The sequence below is a fragment of the Centroberyx gerrardi genome, chromosome 19 (assembly GCF_048128805.1).
Source record: "Centroberyx gerrardi isolate f3 chromosome 19, fCenGer3.hap1.cur.20231027, whole genome shotgun sequence".
In the NCBI taxonomy this organism is placed as follows: Eukaryota; Metazoa; Chordata; class Actinopteri; order Beryciformes; family Berycidae; genus Centroberyx; species Centroberyx gerrardi.
The window spans coordinates 26,642,602-26,661,731 of NC_136015.1; the positions used below are offsets into that span (position 1 = coordinate 26,642,602).

The following is a 19,130-nucleotide window of genomic DNA, read 5'->3' on the forward strand; positions in this document are numbered from 1 at the left end:
GAAACTGTTTGATATTAAGTTGTTGGTTTTCCGGGGGAAGTCAGAAGAGAAATTTCCTATTTTACACACGGAGAAAAAACTACTTCCACATCCGGTTAACTAGCTAGCATTCTTCTCGCGCGCATCATCAAATCGCTTTCGGGGGAACTGATTGATCGGTTTTGCTGTTATTTGGGTTATTTTTTGTGGCTGTTTGGCATGCAAAGGCAATGTACAATGGCGTTTTGTCACCGAGGACTGCGGACCAGCTACTTACCGTGCCCAGGTTTGTTACTAACCAGCCGGGATGCTAATTCAGCTAATAGTTAGCAAGCTAGCTGGCTAAACTAAACAAAACCCTCTCTGTAGAGAACGTATGGTAAAACCAGCTCGCGATGAAGAAAACCAGCTGAATACGGTACACGCTGCAACCCACAATGCGCAAAAAATGGACATTAGGCGCCACTGCCGCTTGTCTGACTCCTCCGGGCTTGTTTACTGCGTCAAGTTAGCTAGATTTGGCCCGTATAAAACTGGAAGTTACACTATTTGGCCTTCAAAGTAAAAGCGTAAAGTCTATCATATTTTATAAAAACTTATGTTTTGAGATTTGCGTAACAGCAGTTGTATGAAAATACTCAAAGGAATCATTCGTTTTTCTATATGGAGTGAATCTGTAGTTGTAAGTTGCAGATTCTGTGATGACTATATGTCATTACACTTCATACGTTTATGCTAACGTTAGTAGGGTTACATGCTAACATGAGAGAACAGTTAGCTAATAAGGTAACTCAAAATGTTTTGCATGACGTTAACACAAACTTAACAGAAAAAAACAGTACCATACATTTTGGAAGAATAGCTACCATATAAATGTAAAGGTCAATTTACTCAACAACCAAAATAAACATTTTAAAGAATGTTCCGTCAATTCCGTTTTATTTTGAAAGTCTTGACCGGAACTTCCGTCGTTTATGTGGCTGGCTTGACCATGGTGTGTCCCAGCTAGTTAGCCTGTTAGCCTGTAGCCTGATGCAGACCGTTAGCAAGTTAAATTGAAGCAGGTCTTACCTTGTTCCGCTGTTGGTTTCCAGCTGGTCCGCTTGTGAGTTTACGTCTCCTGACGGGAACCAAGTTTTTAGACTTGTTCACCCGCACAAATGATTAAAAACAATTATTTTAGTATTTTATCGGGTAGAAAGATGGCAGCCCCGCGACACCGGAGGTGGAAGCCAGTGAGTTTAACCTCCTGTGGGCGGGCTCACCGTGCGGACTGCAGAACAGATCCCAGGTCAGTTCCCCGGCCCTCTGGCCGTCTGGCTGGACTGTAACACAGAACAGACGGCTGACCGCAGGTCAGCTGCAGACCGCTACATTCCTTCATGCCGAGCTGGGAGTGTGTTTACATCAGTTTCTCATCCCGGCTGCTGCAGCTTCATCTGAAGCTCTGAACCTAAACTCAAACACTTTTTACATCTTTTTACATTTCATCTTTTCTCTGAAGACCCACAGTTTGAAAATAAACCTTACAATTAACAATTCATTTTGAGAATAGATGGCTTTAAAGGCGCAATTGATAGCGCATTAGTTTATAGTATCAGCAGATATGGATATACAGTATATTATCAGTTTATAGGAAGTCTGTAACTGTCTGATTATATTTAGATGAGCTCAGGTGTTTGTACTGCAGTGTGGTGTATGTAGGTGTGTCTACACAGGTGTGTATGTACTGTATGTATACATTTGGATTAATATGATATTTATGTGTGTACTGATATGCACACACAGATGAGCATGTGCGTATACATGTAGGTGTGGATGTATGTGCTGTATACATGTATGTATGTGTGACGATATGCACATGTATGTGTACGTGTATATTTATGCTTATGTGTATTTTATATAAATGTACACAAGTGCTTTTTGGTACAGCCTTCATACATCTATTTATGTTCTCATTTTTTGTTTTTAGCATTTTTTGCTTTTCTGTCTTTATTGTCCTTTTAAAAAAATAAAAAATAAAACTTTTTGTCTTGTGGATTGTTTGCATTGTGGAATAAAAAAAAGCATAATTTAAAAAATACTAATAATACATGTGATAGAACATTAAGGAGTGTGAAGATCATGAGACTTTATTACAAATGAGCTGTGATCAGTGTTGAAGTTTGGAATAAACAGACTGCTGAGACCTGCTGTCGTCTTCCTTCATGTGGTTTTTTTTTTCCTCCCATTGGAAAAACACACACAGATACTTCCACAACAAAAACACACAGATCTGAGTTCTTATTAAGGTTTTATTTGAGAAAAGTCAGACTTCTGCTTGGGACATTTTTACTTTTATCAGCTCATGATTCATTTCTCCTCTCAGTCAGTGTGCAGCGTCCCGCCGGTCTGCAGCCAGACCTCCTCTCTGTTCCTTTATCTAGAAACCCAAATCCTCACGAGCCCGACTCGCTCAGCAGGAGCCGCAGAGCGACACAGAGTCTGACAGCTGACCAGAAACACACAGAACTTTCTTTAACATTCAACAATTACTGCAGAAAAATAATATTCATGAGAAAATAAAGAGAAAATTGACAAGAGGGGAAAAAAAAACCCCCAGCAGATTTCCAGCTACTGAAGCATTTGAAGGCGTTTGTGTTTCATTTCCATACAATATATTTGCACAAGCCTGGCCTAATATTATTATTAATTATTATTACCCTGGTATAACATTACAGTCTCAATGAAATTATGTATTTCCCTTTGAACCAGCGGGTGGTACGGGACGGCTCGTTATAAACAAATTGGATATCTTTTTGTTTGTTTAGTTTTTTTGGGGCTCAGTTGATGTTCATGTTAAAGTCCTGCATGTGCGCCTGCTGGCAGCTCCACCATGAAGTCACCACAAAAAATAAAAACATGCTGTTTTCCAGAAGTAACAGTAATGGGATTTTGATATAAAAATACAAGAAAATAAAAAAAGTACATTTTTTGATGTTTATTGTAGAGTAACGTGTTTATCATGACATGGAAAATTAGCTACCAAGGTGAAAAAAAAAAGTAAATTTCCCTTCATTGTGACTGTAGCCAGACTGCGTCCTATTGCACCAGTTTGAGTCCTGCTCAAGTCAACACAGCAGCAACAAATCAATAAATACAAACAGGATGAAGAAACGAGTGAAACAAGGCAGCCGACGAAACGCAGAAGAAACAGACAATTTAAACCTTCCTCTCCTCCCATCTCTCTCTCTTTCTCTCTCTCTCTCTCCCTCTGATGCTGAAGGACGGGGGGGGGGGGGGGGGGAACGCCAACTTTCACCTGCCAAGATAGTTTGAGATCAATAGGAGTGATTTCTTCAGTGGAATGACGATCAAAGTCACCGATAGGTTGAGAATCAGCGTTTAGCTTCCCATGTGACACTGATCTGATGTTAATGAGACGGAGGGAATCGGATCATGTGAACAAACTGATCTAATTATGTTATCAGGGACTCGTTACAGTTTGCCTGTGAGCAGTGAGAGTTATTAAAGAGGAAGGAAGTCGGTGTGTTTTTATTTGGCGTTCGTTCGGCTTCGCTCTCCCGACGCAGAATCTCTCCGGTTTCTTCCATTTTGGCACAAACCACAAACCTTAAGAAGTTGTTCTACATCTGAAATGAACTTTTTCACAGCAGAACAGAAACAGGAGGCACCGCTTCGTTCTGTTAATGTGGATTTAAATAGAAAGCTGCGTTCTCCGCTCGCCTCGTACCCGCTGGCGCACGTTTTGTAACGAGAGACTGCAAAACACACAGGAACACAATCTGATTTCTTTCTTTTAGGAGACTCGGACTGGAAGGTTGCCGGTTCAGATCCCCCCGGACGAGCGTTTAAAGGCCAGCTGGCCAAAACCCTAACCCGCCTGCAGCCCTCGTTCATCTCTCACTCGTCTGTGAATCTCCCTTCTTTTTGAAATAAAGTGTCTTTCTAAACGAACCCAAAAAGCAAAACTGGGTTTCCCAAATTCTTCTTCTTCTTCTCTCGCTCAGATCAGAAACTCAACAGAAAGCCGCGGGCGTTTCATCCAAACAAGGATTCAGTCTCAACAGCCTCTCTCTCTCTCTCTCTCTCTCTCTGTATTTCGATGTTATCGTGTGAAAACCTCGCATCTCCAATTTTGGTGATTTTCATGTTTTCCCCTCAGCTGAAGGATCAGATGCTCCTCTAAGGGTCGAGAAAATTCTCCCACCTCTTGGTCTTTACGAAACCCTTTCAAACCTCCCTGGATAACGTCAAAAATTCATTTTCTTCAAGATAAAAAGAAGGTTGTTTTTCTTAATATCTAAAAACGGACATTTTGGAGATACGAGGCTTTCATCTGACAGCAGCGACATCCTCCTTTCCTTTCCTTCGCTGACTTTGCTAAACTCAAATCGAATGCCCAAGACGAGAGTCACGAGAGTCTGCGGGTTTTCGCTCGAACCGGCCGGGAACCGGTCTGCGAAATCAGTCGTGTGCTCAGAGGGAAACGAAAACCTGCAGACTCTTGGGAAACCTTCGGTCCGAACTGTATTTTCAGGAAAGAACAGCGTGACACAAAGCTTCACTGAGAGATCAAAGGTTCAAACTTAAGACTTTGATCCTCTTTTATGTGGAAAAGAGCGGCCGAATGTAAATGTGCCCAAATGCGGATGACGAAAAATTCGAAAGATCTTCTCCTCCAGTGTCTTTAGAGAAGGGGAGGAGGAGGGTAGGAGAGAGGAGGTGAGAGGGAGAGGAAGGGGGACCGTGGGGACCGATCCGGGGTCAGGGGTCAGGGGTCAGGGGTCAGACGGACGGACGGAGCGGCTCGGATGTTTCCGGTCTCACAGCAGCAGGTTGAGGTCGGCCAGCAGCGAGTCGATGCTGGCGATGGGAGCTCTCCAGTAGTTGAAGGAGGAAAACTCTGACAGCTCGCCCTGTTCGGAGAGAGAGAGAGAGAGAGAGAGAGAGAGAGAGAGAGAGAGAGAGAGGGGGAGAGAGAGAGGGAGGAGGGGGGGATAGAGAGGGAGGGGGAGAGAGAGAGAGAGAGAGGGGGAGAGAGAGAGAGAGAGAGAGAGAGAGAGAGAGAGAGAGGGGGAGAGAGAGAGAGAGAGAGAGAGGGGGGGGGGGATAGAGAGAGAGAGAGGGAGGGAGAGAGTCAGTTGTGAGTTGTGGGCAATATTTGGTCAAACAGCCAAGTCAGTAAGGTCGTTTACTGATTTCTGAAATGCTTTAAAAAATAAATTGATCATTAAACACAGCAGCAGTCTGGTGGAGATCTTGCTCTGTCATCATAAAGCTGCTGCAGGGAAGTTCAGGAGGAAAATACAAAACCAACACGCGGTGTGATTGACAGGCCGGAGTCCCGCCTTCTGCCTCAGCCTTCCCCTCATTGGTCGGATGGGTTTCCACACATTTCGCCATGTCTGTGCTTGTTATTAACGGCGGGGCGGCGGGTTTGACATCGGCAGCGTGGGCGGGGCGGAGCGGGGCGGGGCGGGGCGGGGCGGAGCGGGGCGGGGCGGGGCGGGGCAGAGCGGGGCGGAGCGGAGCAGGGCGGGGCGGGGCGGAGCGGGGCGGGGCGGAGCAGGGCGGGGCGGCGCGGGGCGGGGCGGGGCAGAGCGGGGCGGGGCAGAGCGGGGCGGGGCGGGGCAGAGCGGGGCGGGGCAGAGCGGGGCGGGGCGGGGCAGAGCGGGGCGGGGCAGAGCGGGGCGGGGCGGGGCAGAGCGGGGCGGGGCAGAGCGGGGCGGGGCAGAGCGGGGCGGGGCGGGGCAGAGCGGGGCGGGGCAGAGCGGGGCGGGGCGGGGCAGAGCGGGGCGGGGCAGAGCGGGGTGGGGCGGGGCGGAGCGTCACGTCACACAACAACCAGACAGCAGCAGCGACGTGTCGTCTGAACACAGAGCGTCGCCACGACAACACTAAAGTATTAAAAGCTAAATCAGGTGTCGCAGGAGAAAAGTTGAACCAGCCTGCCCGTATGTTGTCTGGTTTTTACGTCAGCGGCGGTCTCCTGCCGGGCCGCAGCGGGGCGAGTCCTGACTCCGCCCACCCGGGCCGGTTTAACCAATACGTCATTTTCACACCAGCTGAGGAACTGCTGCATCACAACTTCCTGTGGCAACTTTCCTTTTGCAACTTATTGACAAACCCATCCAACAAAGACAACAAAACAACACAACTGTAATGGTTGCTAGCACTAGATACATAATGTAATAACGTTATGCAAATGAGGAGGTGACTGCCAAGAGATGACATCAGAGGAGAAACTGAAGCTGAAGCTCTCCTTCATAATGGAAGAGGGAACTTTAGCTGAAGAACTGGGCTGTGGCCAGAATGGATCGCTATTCCCTCACTTGTGTTTCCCTACACAGTGCTGCTCTATAGTGCACTAATTAGTGGTAAATCACACATGATTAATGAGTGAATTCGGACACTTAATTCATCCTCATTCTTCATCAACCTGCGTCGTATAGACAAATGTTTCAACTAACATTTGACAAGTTACCAATATTCCTTCAAAGCCAACATATCTGTGTCACTAGCTGACATTAAACAGAAAAAAATATTCACCGACGTTCCCATCTAGGTGTTTTCCGACCTTATGTCGGTGAATAAATATTCTATGCGTCGGAGTTGTGTGCGGCTACTTTTTTCTGTTTATTCTCACAGCCAGCACTTCACCAGTCCAGCTGTGTGGTTTCCTTCAGGTTCTGGACTTCTCACCAGCTGACATTAACACAACACACGTTACAATAAGCTGTGTACCGTATAACTGGCAGCTAGAGATAAAAACCTTCCTGAACAACAGACCTTAATGTTCATGTTAGCGTTAACGAGCTCAAATTAGAGTAACAAAACATGCGCTTATAATTAGTTATGAATTGGCAGTTAGAAGAAAACATCTTTAGAATAGCTTGACATCTTTTTGGTACCAAAAAAACTTTATTTACTTGCATTTGTAAACGAGGTTTAGTGAAGAAGAGGATGCCGTTATTATAAAACCACTGAAGGGTTACAGCTTCGTTGCTTGGTAACGGCCAGGTGACGACAGACTCGCAATGCATTGTGGTATACTTTCACCGTTTTAGTGACCAGGCTTGTTCACTACATATTACAGTGCATTGTGGGAAATATGTAGTGCCCTCAAAATCATTCCACAATATCATTTTGCGATTCGGACACTAACAAAAAATGTCTGACGTACGTATCAGTGCCCTGAAACTCAGACAGTGATCCATTCCTGCCACAGCCCTGGTCTTCCTCTAGTTTAGATCCAGGCCGTTCTCAGTGCAGAAGCTGTTACCATGACAACGTGAAGGGCCTATTACAAGTGGACCCATGGTAATGAGGTACTGCTGTATTATCCTCGTCTTCGCCCACCAAACGAGACGATTTATTTTTATTACTTATAAATAAATGTTCCGTAAATTAATGAATCCATAAAAGTTACCGAGCTGTAAGTTATCTGTAGTTTAAACTGACAGAATAATGCCACACACTCATCTTCCATTCATCTTCTCTGAGATCAGTTAAACCAGTTAAAAAAGTGAAACCGAGCTGAGCCTCCTCACCTCTTCCTCCTGACCCCTCGGTCCGGTCGCCTTCTTCTTCTTTCCTTGGCCGCCGTTGGCCGGCTTGCCGTCGGTCAGACCCAGGTCCTCCAGCTCCGACAGGTCCAGGGCCGGGATTGGCTGCCTCCAGAAGAGGAAGGAATCGTATTGGCTGTTCGACTTCTCCAGCATGTTTGTGTCTGAAATGTAAAACAGACGATTTATTGAGATCTGGGATTCAAACCTTTGACTTTTTGGTCACGGGCCCCATCTGACCCGCTGTGACTGAAGCCAGCATGTTCTGGTCGGTTTCTTCTCCTCCTTCAGTTGGTTTGTCCAGGTGAGAACGATGACCTTTGACCTCTGGAGGCACCAAATAACGGCAGCGAGAGTCTCAGTCCTCCAACAGGGAACCACCTCGAAACACAAGGGATTATGGGTAGAAGGAGACGGAAAGCCTAGCAGAACAAAATGAACTCTGGACTGATGCTCATATTCAGCTACTTCTTCATGTGTTCTGAACTGGTCTGAACACCACAGAAGAAGAGACAGACGAGTCCATCATGTTAGATAAAGTTACAGGAACTGGAGTCAGATTTGTTTTGTTTTTTTGGAGCAGACTTCAGGCTGCTGGATAAAAACCAGGCAGATATTTAAAAAAAAAAAATCATTAATCAAGAAGGTGAAGATTCGTGCAACATGTTGAGAAAATGAGATTAAATAATTAAAAACAAAAAATTGTATTGACAGTATTGACTTCTGCAATTTCCAAATCTATCACTAGATGCTGCAACTGTTCTTCTTCTAAGGAAAAGTGTTGCAGACGGTTTCCTCAACAGAACAATCTGTCGTTGTTTTTAGACTCAGTTTGAACACATCATAAACAAAACCATCTCCCTCATGTTCATAACTGCTGGTGAATCTAAATCTAGATTGTGTCGGAGCTCTAAAACACGAAGCAGCAGTGAAACCGTTTGAGTCGAACCTCTGGACTCAAGTGTGGTTTTTACTGAAGAGAAGAAGAGTTTAATTACACAGAGAAGAAGATTTCCAAAAGCTTTTCAAGGTAAGAAAAAGGGGATTTATTCATTCATGTTGGGCTAATTTAATAACACACTGTACCACAAATCATTTGGAGCGACAACATTACATTTGTAACTTAAATTTAAAATCTCAGGCTAAAAGATGACTTGTTTCTAACTGGTTTCTAATTTGTTTTGATCTCTCCAGGTATTTAAAGCTCAGCAGGTTCAGACCAGCTGGTTATTTTGAACCTTGTTTTCCTGATATATATTTAGGCTGCTGCCTCCACGTTCCAGTCAGCTGGCTCAGTGTTAAACCAGTTCACCAACACAGACCTGCTGCTGAACACTGACCTGAACACAGACCTGCTGCTGAACACTGACCTGAACACAGACCTGCTGCTGAACACTGACCTGAACACAGACCTGCTGCTGAACACTGACCTGAACACTGACCTGCTGCTGAACACTGACCTGAACACAGACCTGCTGCTGAACACTGACCTGAACACAGACCTGCTGCTGAACACTGACCTGAACACAGACCTGCTGCTGAACACTGACCTGAACACAGACCTGCTGCTGAACACTGACCTGAACACAGACCTGCTGCTGAACACTGACCTGAACACAGACCTGCTGCTGAACACTGACCTGAACACAGACCTGCTGCTGAACACTGACCTGTTAAATATCACAGCTGACTCTGACTAGTTTTAATTCCTTGAGTCTTGACTTGATGCATGAAGAGAAGACTTGAGACTTGACTTGACTTGGGTTCTGGTGACTTGGGACTTGACTCTGACTTGTACTTTGATGACTTGAAAAGGTTTCTAAAGTCTTGACTTGAGATCTTGTGTTTGTGTAAATGACTTAGATTGAAAGTGATGAGATTTGTTCCAGCGGACGACTGAATTTAAATTCTGTTTTCTGAATTTGTATGGAATGATTGAATTTATTGAAGTTGAAACTGATTATAGAAATCAAACTCATGATGCTCTTACCAAGTTTTTATCCTATTAAAACCATATTGCATTGAAAAGTCCTAGATATTTAGTTTTCTTTAAGATATTAAATTGATACTGGACTCTTGATTTGTTCTGACTTGACTTGCTGTTCTACATTTAGACTTGAGACTGACTTGGGACTCGAGCCAAGTGGACTTGGTCAATAGTGTTGGGTTGTTATTTATTGTTAGATTTACTGCACTTTAAAAACATTTTTTTTTTGTCTTTCCTCGTATTTTATTGTATTTTATATCAAATGCTGAATTATTTTTATTGTTTTATTTCTGTTCTGTGTTTTTATTTTTGCTTCACTCTGTAACTCTGTTTTTGAAAAGCACTATAGAAATAAAGTTTATTATTATTATTACTTGTTACCACTTGCTGCAGCAACAGAGTGTTTCCCCAACAGATCATTAAAGTCTCTAATTCAGTCTGAACTGAGACGAAATGTCTCTGATGTCGAGGTGCAAAGTGTCTGTGTTCAAGGAAGATAACTCTCTCTGTTCAATTCTGCCTGTTTTATTCTCCAGAGAGAGGGAGAGAGAGAGAGAGAGAGTCAGAGAGAGAGAGTCAGAGAGAGAGAGAGAGAGAGAGAGACAGAGAGAGAGTCAGAGAGAGAGAGAGAGAGAGAGAGAGAGAGAGAGAGAGAGAGACAGAGAGACAGAGAGAGAGAGAGAGAGACAGAGAGAGAGAGTCAGAGAGAGAGAGAGAGAGAGAGAGAGAGACGCTGGCTGTTTAAACATCTATCTCAGCAACATGATTGAATCACAGATGTAATCAGCAGCTGCTCTTCATCTCTTTATATAGAGCTGAGACTGATGACATCACACTGACTGACAGGAAAACAGCAGAAGAAGAGCTCAGTGATGATGTCATTTCACTTCATTGTATGTGTGTGTATGTATATGTATGTATGTATAGTATGTGTGTGTGTGTGTGTGTGTGTGTGTGTGTGCAGGACTAACAACACACCTCCTGTCTCAGTGTGAAAAGCTTTAACGGAACATCTGCTGCTGCCACGCCCCGACATTTATACCCACAATGCACCAGGAGGAAGAGGATGGAGTCCCTCTTGTTAACACATTACTGCTGAACGGATCCTTCATGGGTTTGAGGAGAAATGTGAGGAAACGCAGCAGTTCACCTGCCGTCCGTACACACACACACACACACACACACACACACACACACACACACACACACTGTCTGCCCTTATGAAAATCACAGTAAAACCTTAACATCATGCAACTGCTGTAGGTCAAAAAACTATAAAAACCTGACAGAAAAAAACAAAGGAGATAAAAAAAAAATACTATAAAGTAGAATAAAGTGACACTGCAGATCTCTGTAGGAAGATCAGGGGCTGCATCTATTTTCATTATCGATTATTGTTTTGATTAATTGATGAATCTTTTACTTGTCAATCAAATGTCAATAATAAAGACAAATGTCCGTCAGTTCAGAGTCCGAAGTGATTCTTCAGGTTTCTTCCTCAGTCTGTCAGATTAATAAAGAGATGAAACAGAGAAACATCTGTGAAGCTGCAACCAGCAAATGTTTGGTGTTTTTACTGATAAATGACTAAAACTAAAAGAATATTTATATTATTTATTATTATCCTTACTTACCTATTTTTTTTTATCTTTTTTAATGTCATTTTACCAGACAAATTGTCTTTTCTGTGTTTTATGTGAAGCTCATTGAACTTGCCTCATGTATGAAATATGTTATTTGACTTGCTTTTCCTAAAACGATTATAGTTGATTAACAAAATTATAATCCAATGATCGACTAATTGATTAATCAGCGAATTGTTTCAGCTCTAATAAAGTCACATGACTACAGACAGACTTCAGGATCACAGAGTTCTGCTCAGAGTCTCTTCGGGTCTCAGAGTGAAAACAATCCACGTTTTCAGTTTCAAAATATACAAAAACTGAAAAAAAATAAAAATAAAAAAGCCCTGTGTTCATGTAGATGACATTCATTGTAAATATATGGAATATACAGTCTGGCTTAGGAAGAATGCATTTCTGTTGTCCAGAATATGATTCAAATCAGTTGTCAAATTCATCTTTTAGACATTTTTTTGTATATTTTGAAATGTTAAACACACACAGTTACATATATAAAACTACATAATGGTTTTTCATGATGGTCTGCTCATCTTATTGTACTGTAGCGTGTGTGTGTGTGTGTGTGTGTGTGTGTGTGAGGTCCAGATTGATCCCTCAGTGTCTCTAATAGAAACTGGGTCATGTCGCTGTGGACAGAAATAAATGTGAAGCATCAGAGCAGAATCATCCCGCGGCCCGGCTCTCCGGTTCTCCGGTTCTCCGCCGGTGACGAGGCAGCCGGTCTGTGATGACGTCTGACCCGGACCGGCTTTATCCTGACGGATTTGGGGTTTTACTCCGAGATAGATCAGGCTGTATTGATAAGGCGTTGGCCCGGCTCTCAGGCTCAGCAGGCCGGAGAGGCTGATCTGCAGCTTTATTAAAGTTAAAGCCAATCTGAAAATAATAATGTTAATATCTCTGTTTGCTTGATATGTTTTCTGTCGGTTTGTTTAATTTTATCCTCAAATAAATTATAAGGTGATAATTATAAGGTGTTTGGCCTTTGATTTAGGATCGATGCAAGCCGATACATTTTAATCTGCATTTTCTTTGACATGACGCCTTCTAGACGTTCTTCAAACGGCTGTAATATTCATATTTTTGCAGATTTATTCGGTTTACGTGTCGTTATATTTGATGTTCGCACGCAGGCAGGCTTCGCCATCAGCAGCCGGGAGGAAAAACCCGACGAATCACGGAGAAAAGACCGAATAACGGAACAGAAAAACAGAATAAAATCTCTCTTTACCTTTATTGTTTCGTGTCACAGTAGAAGCCGTGCGGGCGGTGCCGTGCGGGCGGTGCGGGTTTCTTTGTTCGTCGTGCGGGTTGAAGGTTTGGAGGTTTGGAGGTTTTGCAGGTTCAGATGCTGCAGGTTGAAGGTTCTGTCCGGCTGCGTCAAGCTCACCACAATCACACACACCACTTCCGGTTACGTCTTTTCAAAATAAAAGCCTCATTGCATGACGTTGCAACATCCTAGTTTTCCTACATTTTTCATGATTCCTATATCAAGTAGTGTTATTACTGTGTTTATTCGGCGTGTTTTCTTTATGTTTATGTATTTAATCTTAATCTGTGAATCTTTCCGAGGTTTTTTCCTTTTTTTTCCCCCATTTTTTTTTTTTTTTTTTTTTAGGTTTTATTGGATTTTTTTTCTTTCTCTCAATAAGGTTTTAAGGTTATAACTTTGTTTTCATGTTGTTTCATAAAGCGGCGCTGTGAAGCCACTTAAGACTCAAACTGTGATCTCAGTCTATATAAATAAAACTGACCTAACATTTAAATTTAATGAACAGGCTATTTTACATGTATGTGTCTGTAGGGCGTCTTGCATCAGGAAATACCATAAATACCAAATGTATGAAGGGTTATCATACAACATAACCTTTTATATATCTATTTTATAATGAGAGTTTCACATATAATCTAATCCACTGAATATTGTGATGGTTTTTGTTGTTCTGTACAACCCAACACTTATTTTTTGCCCCCAGTGACAGTTACGCAATTTTACCGCTTTTATTTTGAAGGCAATATAATTTATTTAACTTCCGGCATGATTCTGGCTAACTGTGGCTATCTTGACGCAGCCGGGTGACATGACAGCCACTCCCACACACACACACACACACACACACACACACACACACACACACCGGTCTCTGAATGGACGCAGCAGCAGAATCATCGTATTGTTTCATTGCGGACCTGTATGAAGACATGTGATGTAACATGACGGTACTCAGTGTTTGTCTCTTTTCTTCACGCTATCTGAATGTTTCATACGTGTTCAATAAAGATCTGAATTAAATAAAGACTGGACATTAAAGACAGAGCCCGGGGTTTATCTGATGTGTTAGTGCTGAGCTGGAGAATAAGGTTTTGGAAATATCTTAATTCATCAAGTCAGACTACAGCTGGAAACAAACATTTAGCCGTTAACAGCCTCAAAACACACAGAAACCGTTAGATCCAAAGCTCAGACAGCAGCCGATGTTTCTGCTACTGAAGAATTACGAATTATATTGAGTTTAAAATTATTCTAAATCCCATTTGACTGTGTTTAGAAAACCTTTGAACAAAGTGCTGCACTTTTAAAGCGAGTGTAGCACACAAACAAGAGAAGAAGAAGAAGAAGAAGAAGAAGAAGAAGAAGAAGAAGAAGAAGAAGAAGATAATCTACTAAAAACCGTTTTGTGTTAGCTCTAACAGCTAACAAACAGCATCAAAACTCACAACAGAAGCGTCGGTTTATTTAGTTATTCCTTGTTTTTATCTCTGAACGTGTTTGGACGAGATTAGAAGTGGATACGTGACATATACACATACGTGATACGCTGAAGCTAACCCGAAACTGCTGTTCCTGTTGTCATGGCAACATGACGACTTCCGTCTGCAATATACAGTGTAATCTTTATATTTTTCTTGATTTAAAAGTAGTTTTTAACTTTTCATAACCGTCAAATAAATGCGGAAAGTGCAGTTGATTTTTAAAGATTTTTAAAGTTTTTTTTCCCCCCGAAACAACAGAATCACATATAGGTTTAACCAGTCACGAAACTATCTAAAAATATAATGCACATTTTCCAGTCTTTAGTTCACACAGATGCGACGCGTGTTTCCGCCAGCAGAGGGCGCCGTTTGGTTGAATTACTTCTTCAACCGGTAAGAGAGAGAAAAAAAATAGAAAGAAAGAAAACGTCATTTGAAAAAGCTGAGGATGGATTTCCTGGTTGGAACCGCGAGCCACACCTCAAAACAGAGAGAGAGAGAGAGAAGCAGAGAGAGCAGAGAGAGAGGCAGAGAGAGAGAGAGAGAGAGCAGCGACAGAGAGAGAGAAGAGAGAGAGAGAGAGCAGCGACAGAGAGAGAGAAGCAGAGAGAGACTGGTTTGGGACTGAACCAGGAGACACACCGGGTGAGTCTGCTGCTTATTTCTTTATTCGGCTTCATTCTTCTTCTGTCCTTGTGTTCTTCTTCTTCTGCTGTTGTGAAGCCGCGGCGGTGCGGCAGCGGCTGGATGAGGGGGGGGGGGGGGGGGGGGGGTCTGCCAGTCAAAACTCACTTTACCCCTCAGTTTCTACTTCCAGAATAGAGTTTTTAGAGCCTGTTACAGCTGGTTCTGATGCTTCACACTTACACTGAACTGATTCTGAGTCCTGACAGTGTGTAGTCAGTGTGTGTGTGTGTGTGTGTGTGTGTGTGTGTGTGTGTGTGTGTGTGGTCAGTTATATAAACACAGGAGAGGAATGGAAATGCATGGATTACTGCTTTTCTGAAAACCTCATTGATTTTTTTGTTCATATTGGTGACTGGCTGTGGTTCGCTAAATCTTTATCAGACGTTGAATATAGAGATTATTATTTTCTCTAAACTTTGACATTTAAATGACAGTTCATGATTCAGGCTTTCAGCAGATGAGAGGAAACAAGAGAAGTTTGTTGCCAAATATGAAAAAAAAACTATTAAAATAAGTAAAAAGAAAGAAAAAGTGTGTGACAGCCTCCATACCGGCTACTCTGACTCCTTGCTTCACTTCGTCATGTGTGGAAATTGGTTCGACGTGACATTCAGGCTCTATTCTAATCTATTCTATTCTATTCACACTCTGTTTTCTAGTCACAAAGCTGCATTTCTAGTTTGTAATTCAGGCTTTTGGCTGAATTCTCTGAGATTCTCTGAGTAAAAAACAGTAGAATCGGCTTCAATTCCTCGATCTCCAACATTACAAACAACCAGTAGTGTGTGGGGGGGGGGGGGTCAGGGGTCAAAGGTCACAGGATCCAGGCGATAGATGTTAGAACTGTTCCTGTGACCCCAGAATGTAGAGATAGAAGACATAGAAAGGATGAATGGGAAGGTTTTGAGGAAGCGGTGTGAACTAAATCTAGTCTTGTGTCACGGTGAACCCCCCTCCCGGTTTCCCCCGGTGATGTCACCCGGTGGATGATGTCGTCGTGGTTTTTGCCGGTGAGTTCCGCAGCAGCAGACGGAGCCGGTCCGGCTCCGGCTCCGGCTCCGGACCAAATTACAGATCTGGAGTCTGTTTCAGAGGAAGGAGCTGTGGAGGGAAACAAGCAATCTGCTGCTTTTAATTGTACGATGCTGGTCCTGTGGTCTGTGTTCAGTGGTGTGTGTGTGTGTGTGTGTGTGTGTGTGTCTGTCTGTGTGTGTGTGTTGTTTTGTAGGATTTTCTAGAGTGTGTTTTCAGGATGATGTTCTGCTCAGTGTGGTGAGCTGTGAGCTTGGTGACTGGGTGTTTTAGGTGTTTTACAGAGGTGTGTGTGTGTGTGTGTGTGTGTGTGTGTGTGTGTGTGTGTGTGTGTGTGTGTGTGTGTGTGAAGGGGGGAGGGGGGGGTTACACTGGACCGTTACTCTGTGTTCCTGTGCTGCTGGGAAAGTCCAGGATTAACTTTCGGTTTAAATATTGTCATATTGCAGATAGCTGAAGTGTTTTCTGTATAGAAAGCTAGCTTAGCGGTGGATGTTAGCTTAGCGGTGGATGTTAGCTAGCGGTGGATGTTAGCTAGCGGTGGATGTTAGCTTGGCGGTGGATGTTAGCTTAGCGGTGGATGTTAGCTTGGCGGTGGATGTTAGCTTAGCGGTGGATGTTAGCTTGGCGGTGGATGTTAGCTTAGCGGTGGATGTTAGCTTGGCGGTGGATGTTAGCTAGCGGTGGATGTTAGCTTGGCGGTGATGTTAGCTAGCGGTGGATGTTAGCTTGGCGGTGGATGTTAGCTTAGCGGTGGATGTTAGTTTGGCGGTGGATGTTATCTTAGCAGTCCCTCACTCCCTTCCTTCACTCCCTTCCCTCACTCTGTTCCCTCACTCCCTTCCTTCACTCCCTTCCCTCACTCCCTTCCCTCACTCTGTTCCCTCACTCCCTTCCTTCACTCCCTTCCCTCACTCCCTTCCCTCACTCTGTTCCCTCACTCTGTTCCCTCACTCCCTTCCCTCACTCCCTTCCCCCACTCCCTTCCCTCACTCTGTTCCCTCACTCTGTTCCCTCACTCCCTTCCTTCACTCCCTTCCCTCACTCTGTTCCCTCACTCCCTTCCTTCACTCCCTTCCCTCACTCTGTTCCCTCACTCCCTTCCCCTCACTCCCTTCCCTCACTCTGTTCCCTCACTCCCTTCCCTCACTCTGTTCCCTCACTCTGTTCCCTCACTCCCTTCCCTCACTCTGTTCCCTCACTCTGTTCCCTCACTCCCTTCCTTCACTCCCTTCCCTCACTCTGTTCCCTCACTCCCTTCCTTCACTCCCTTCCCTCACTCTGTTCCCTCACTCCCTTCCCCTCACTCCCTTCCCTCACTCTGTTCCCTCACTCCCTTCCCTCACTCTGTTCCCTCACTCTGTTCCCTCACTCCCTTCCTTCACTCCCTTCCCTCACTCTGTTCCCTCACTCCCTTCCTTCACTCCCTTCCCTCACTCTGTTCCCTCACTCCCTTCCTTCACTCCCTTCCCTCACTCTGTTCCCTCACTCCCTTCCCTCACTCTGTTCCCTCACTCTGTTCCCTCACTCCCTTCCTTCACTCCCTTCCCTCACTCTGTTCCCTCACTCCCTTCCTTCACTCCCTTCCCTCACTCCCTTCCCTCACTCTGTTCCCTCACTCCCTTCCTTCACTCCCTTCCCTCACTCTGTTCCCTCACTCCCTTCCCTCACTCCCTTCCCTCACTCTGTTCCCTCACTCCCTTCCCCTCACTCCCTTCCTTCACTCCCTTCCTTCAGTGAGGCCCTCGGGCAGGGAGGGGCCAGCTTGTTGGGTTTGGTCTGGTTTGGTTTGGTTTGGTTTGGTTTGGTTTGGCTCGGCTCTCTGCAGGCTCTTTGCATCCAGCTCAGATGTGTGTCATCACCACACCTCTCTTTGTGCCGAGCGCTCCTCCGCTCCGCAGAACAAAGCCGCTCTGTTGTGTAAAAATAAAATAAGTTCCTGTGCTGGAAGACCGGGGCTTTCTCCGCTCTCCCATGACTCAGGCTTCACCTCCAGGAGCTACACTACATTCTGTTGCTATGGTAACGACAGATAAAACTCCCCGCCCGTCGGTTGGGATCGTATCGGTTGCCTTGGCAACGTTATTGAACTTCCTGTCAGGAGGGATTGGGAACTTTTAGAGTCGTACGGAGTTCAGTAGCCGGGTGGTAATTCAGTATTATCAATAATCATCTTTCAGTGGAGCCGTATGGTGATGATAAGTGATCTGGGGAAATAATGACACACAATTCTGCCGTCTAAACCGTAGACTGTGAAACAGATGGAGCAGTGAGTGACGTCACCACAGGTTTCTGAAGGGTTTTGAAGCCCAAAGATCAGGTTCACGATCTCCGCCATGTTCACATGTTTTGGAGCCGGAGCAGCTATTGGTCCGTGATCAACGACCTGTCAATCACTAGGAAAACAAGCCCGTTTTATAACCCTTATATCCCGTTAATGAAGCAGTTATTTTGAAAATCACCATAAGGACACACATTAGAAGAAGTGAAATTAGCTGCTGAGACCAAAACCTTGGTCGAAAAAATGTATTAACATTATATTTTTATCAGAAGTTGGTTGTGGTCCACTGACTTCATGGAGTTGGAGGTTTGGAGTGTTTTTGGAGCCGGACTGCAGCTGCTGCACTTCCTTATTGGCTTCAAAATCCACCTGAGGTTTTGTGGATTTACAAACAATCCTCTTCAGTCGAGTATAAAAACTGTGTTGTGATGTTGAGAAAATTCGAATTAATTTTTAGTGTAGTGAAGTTTCATTCAGTTGTTCTAATTCAACACGTCATAATTGGCAATATTTGTGAACCAGCCGAATTTCATTTCTGCCAGTTTTACTTTCTTTCTTTCTTTCTGTCTGTCCTGCTCTCCTTTCTCCATCTCTCTGTCTGTCTCTCTCTCTCTCTCTCTCTCTTAATCCACCCTTTCACGTTTGGCAGGTCCCTTTCTCTCTTTCTCTTTCTTTCTCTCTTTCTTTCTTTCTCACCCCTATCTCTTCTCCCTAATCTCGACACCATCATGTGGAAGTTGTGAGAAAGTGGAGTCCAGAAATCTCTCCATCTGTCCGTCTCTAATCTGGTTTTATTTTACGAGCTGCAGGTCGCCTCAGTTCAACCAGAAAATCCCTTCATGGTCCAGCATGTCGTGGACTCCAGGAGGATCAGTGGCCGCTGTGTCCCGGGCTCCTGCAGGGATCAGTGTTCATGAGACTATTAATAAGAGAAATGCAATTAAAATGAGAAGTGCTTTTTGGGGATGAATTAAAGGTGCTACATGGAGTTTTTAAAGGTCCAGTGCAATGAGAATTGCATTTTTCAATTCCATGGTATAATTTAATAAAGGATCTGTTATGCAAATTCTTATAACTGTCAGAGTTGTGGAAATTTGAAAAACTCTCCCTCTGGTTGTCAACAATAGGGAGCCGAAGTTTCTTTTACTTTTCCCTCTCAGGTTGCTTCATATCAGCAATCTAACAAACCAAAGCAT

General features: G+C 44.1%; 2 protein-coding genes across 3 annotated transcripts in view; both read right to left on the bottom strand.

Moving 5' to 3' along the window:
• Positions 1-1,371, bottom strand: part of LOC139932020 (GA-binding protein subunit beta-2-like) — an 11,882-nt gene extending 10,511 nt beyond the window's left edge. The window contains exon 1 of one of the 2 annotated variants that reach the window (XM_078290277.1): positions 1,051-1,371. The gene's annotated coding sequence lies outside the window, so the exon portion shown is untranslated. The other variant, XM_078290278.1, reaches the window with a different exon arrangement.
• A 3,434-nt stretch (positions 1,372-4,805) lies between these two features.
• mllt11 (MLLT11 transcription factor 7 cofactor) lies at positions 4,806-7,703 on the bottom strand. Its single transcript, XM_071904163.1, has 2 exons — positions 7,515-7,703; positions 4,806-4,883 (listed from the first exon to the last, which is right to left on the bottom strand). Exons 1-2 carry the CDS (start codon positions 7,701-7,703, stop codon positions 4,806-4,808), a joined length of 267 nt encoding a protein of 88 aa, XP_071760264.1.
• Positions 7,704-19,130: the final 11,427 nt, after the last annotated feature.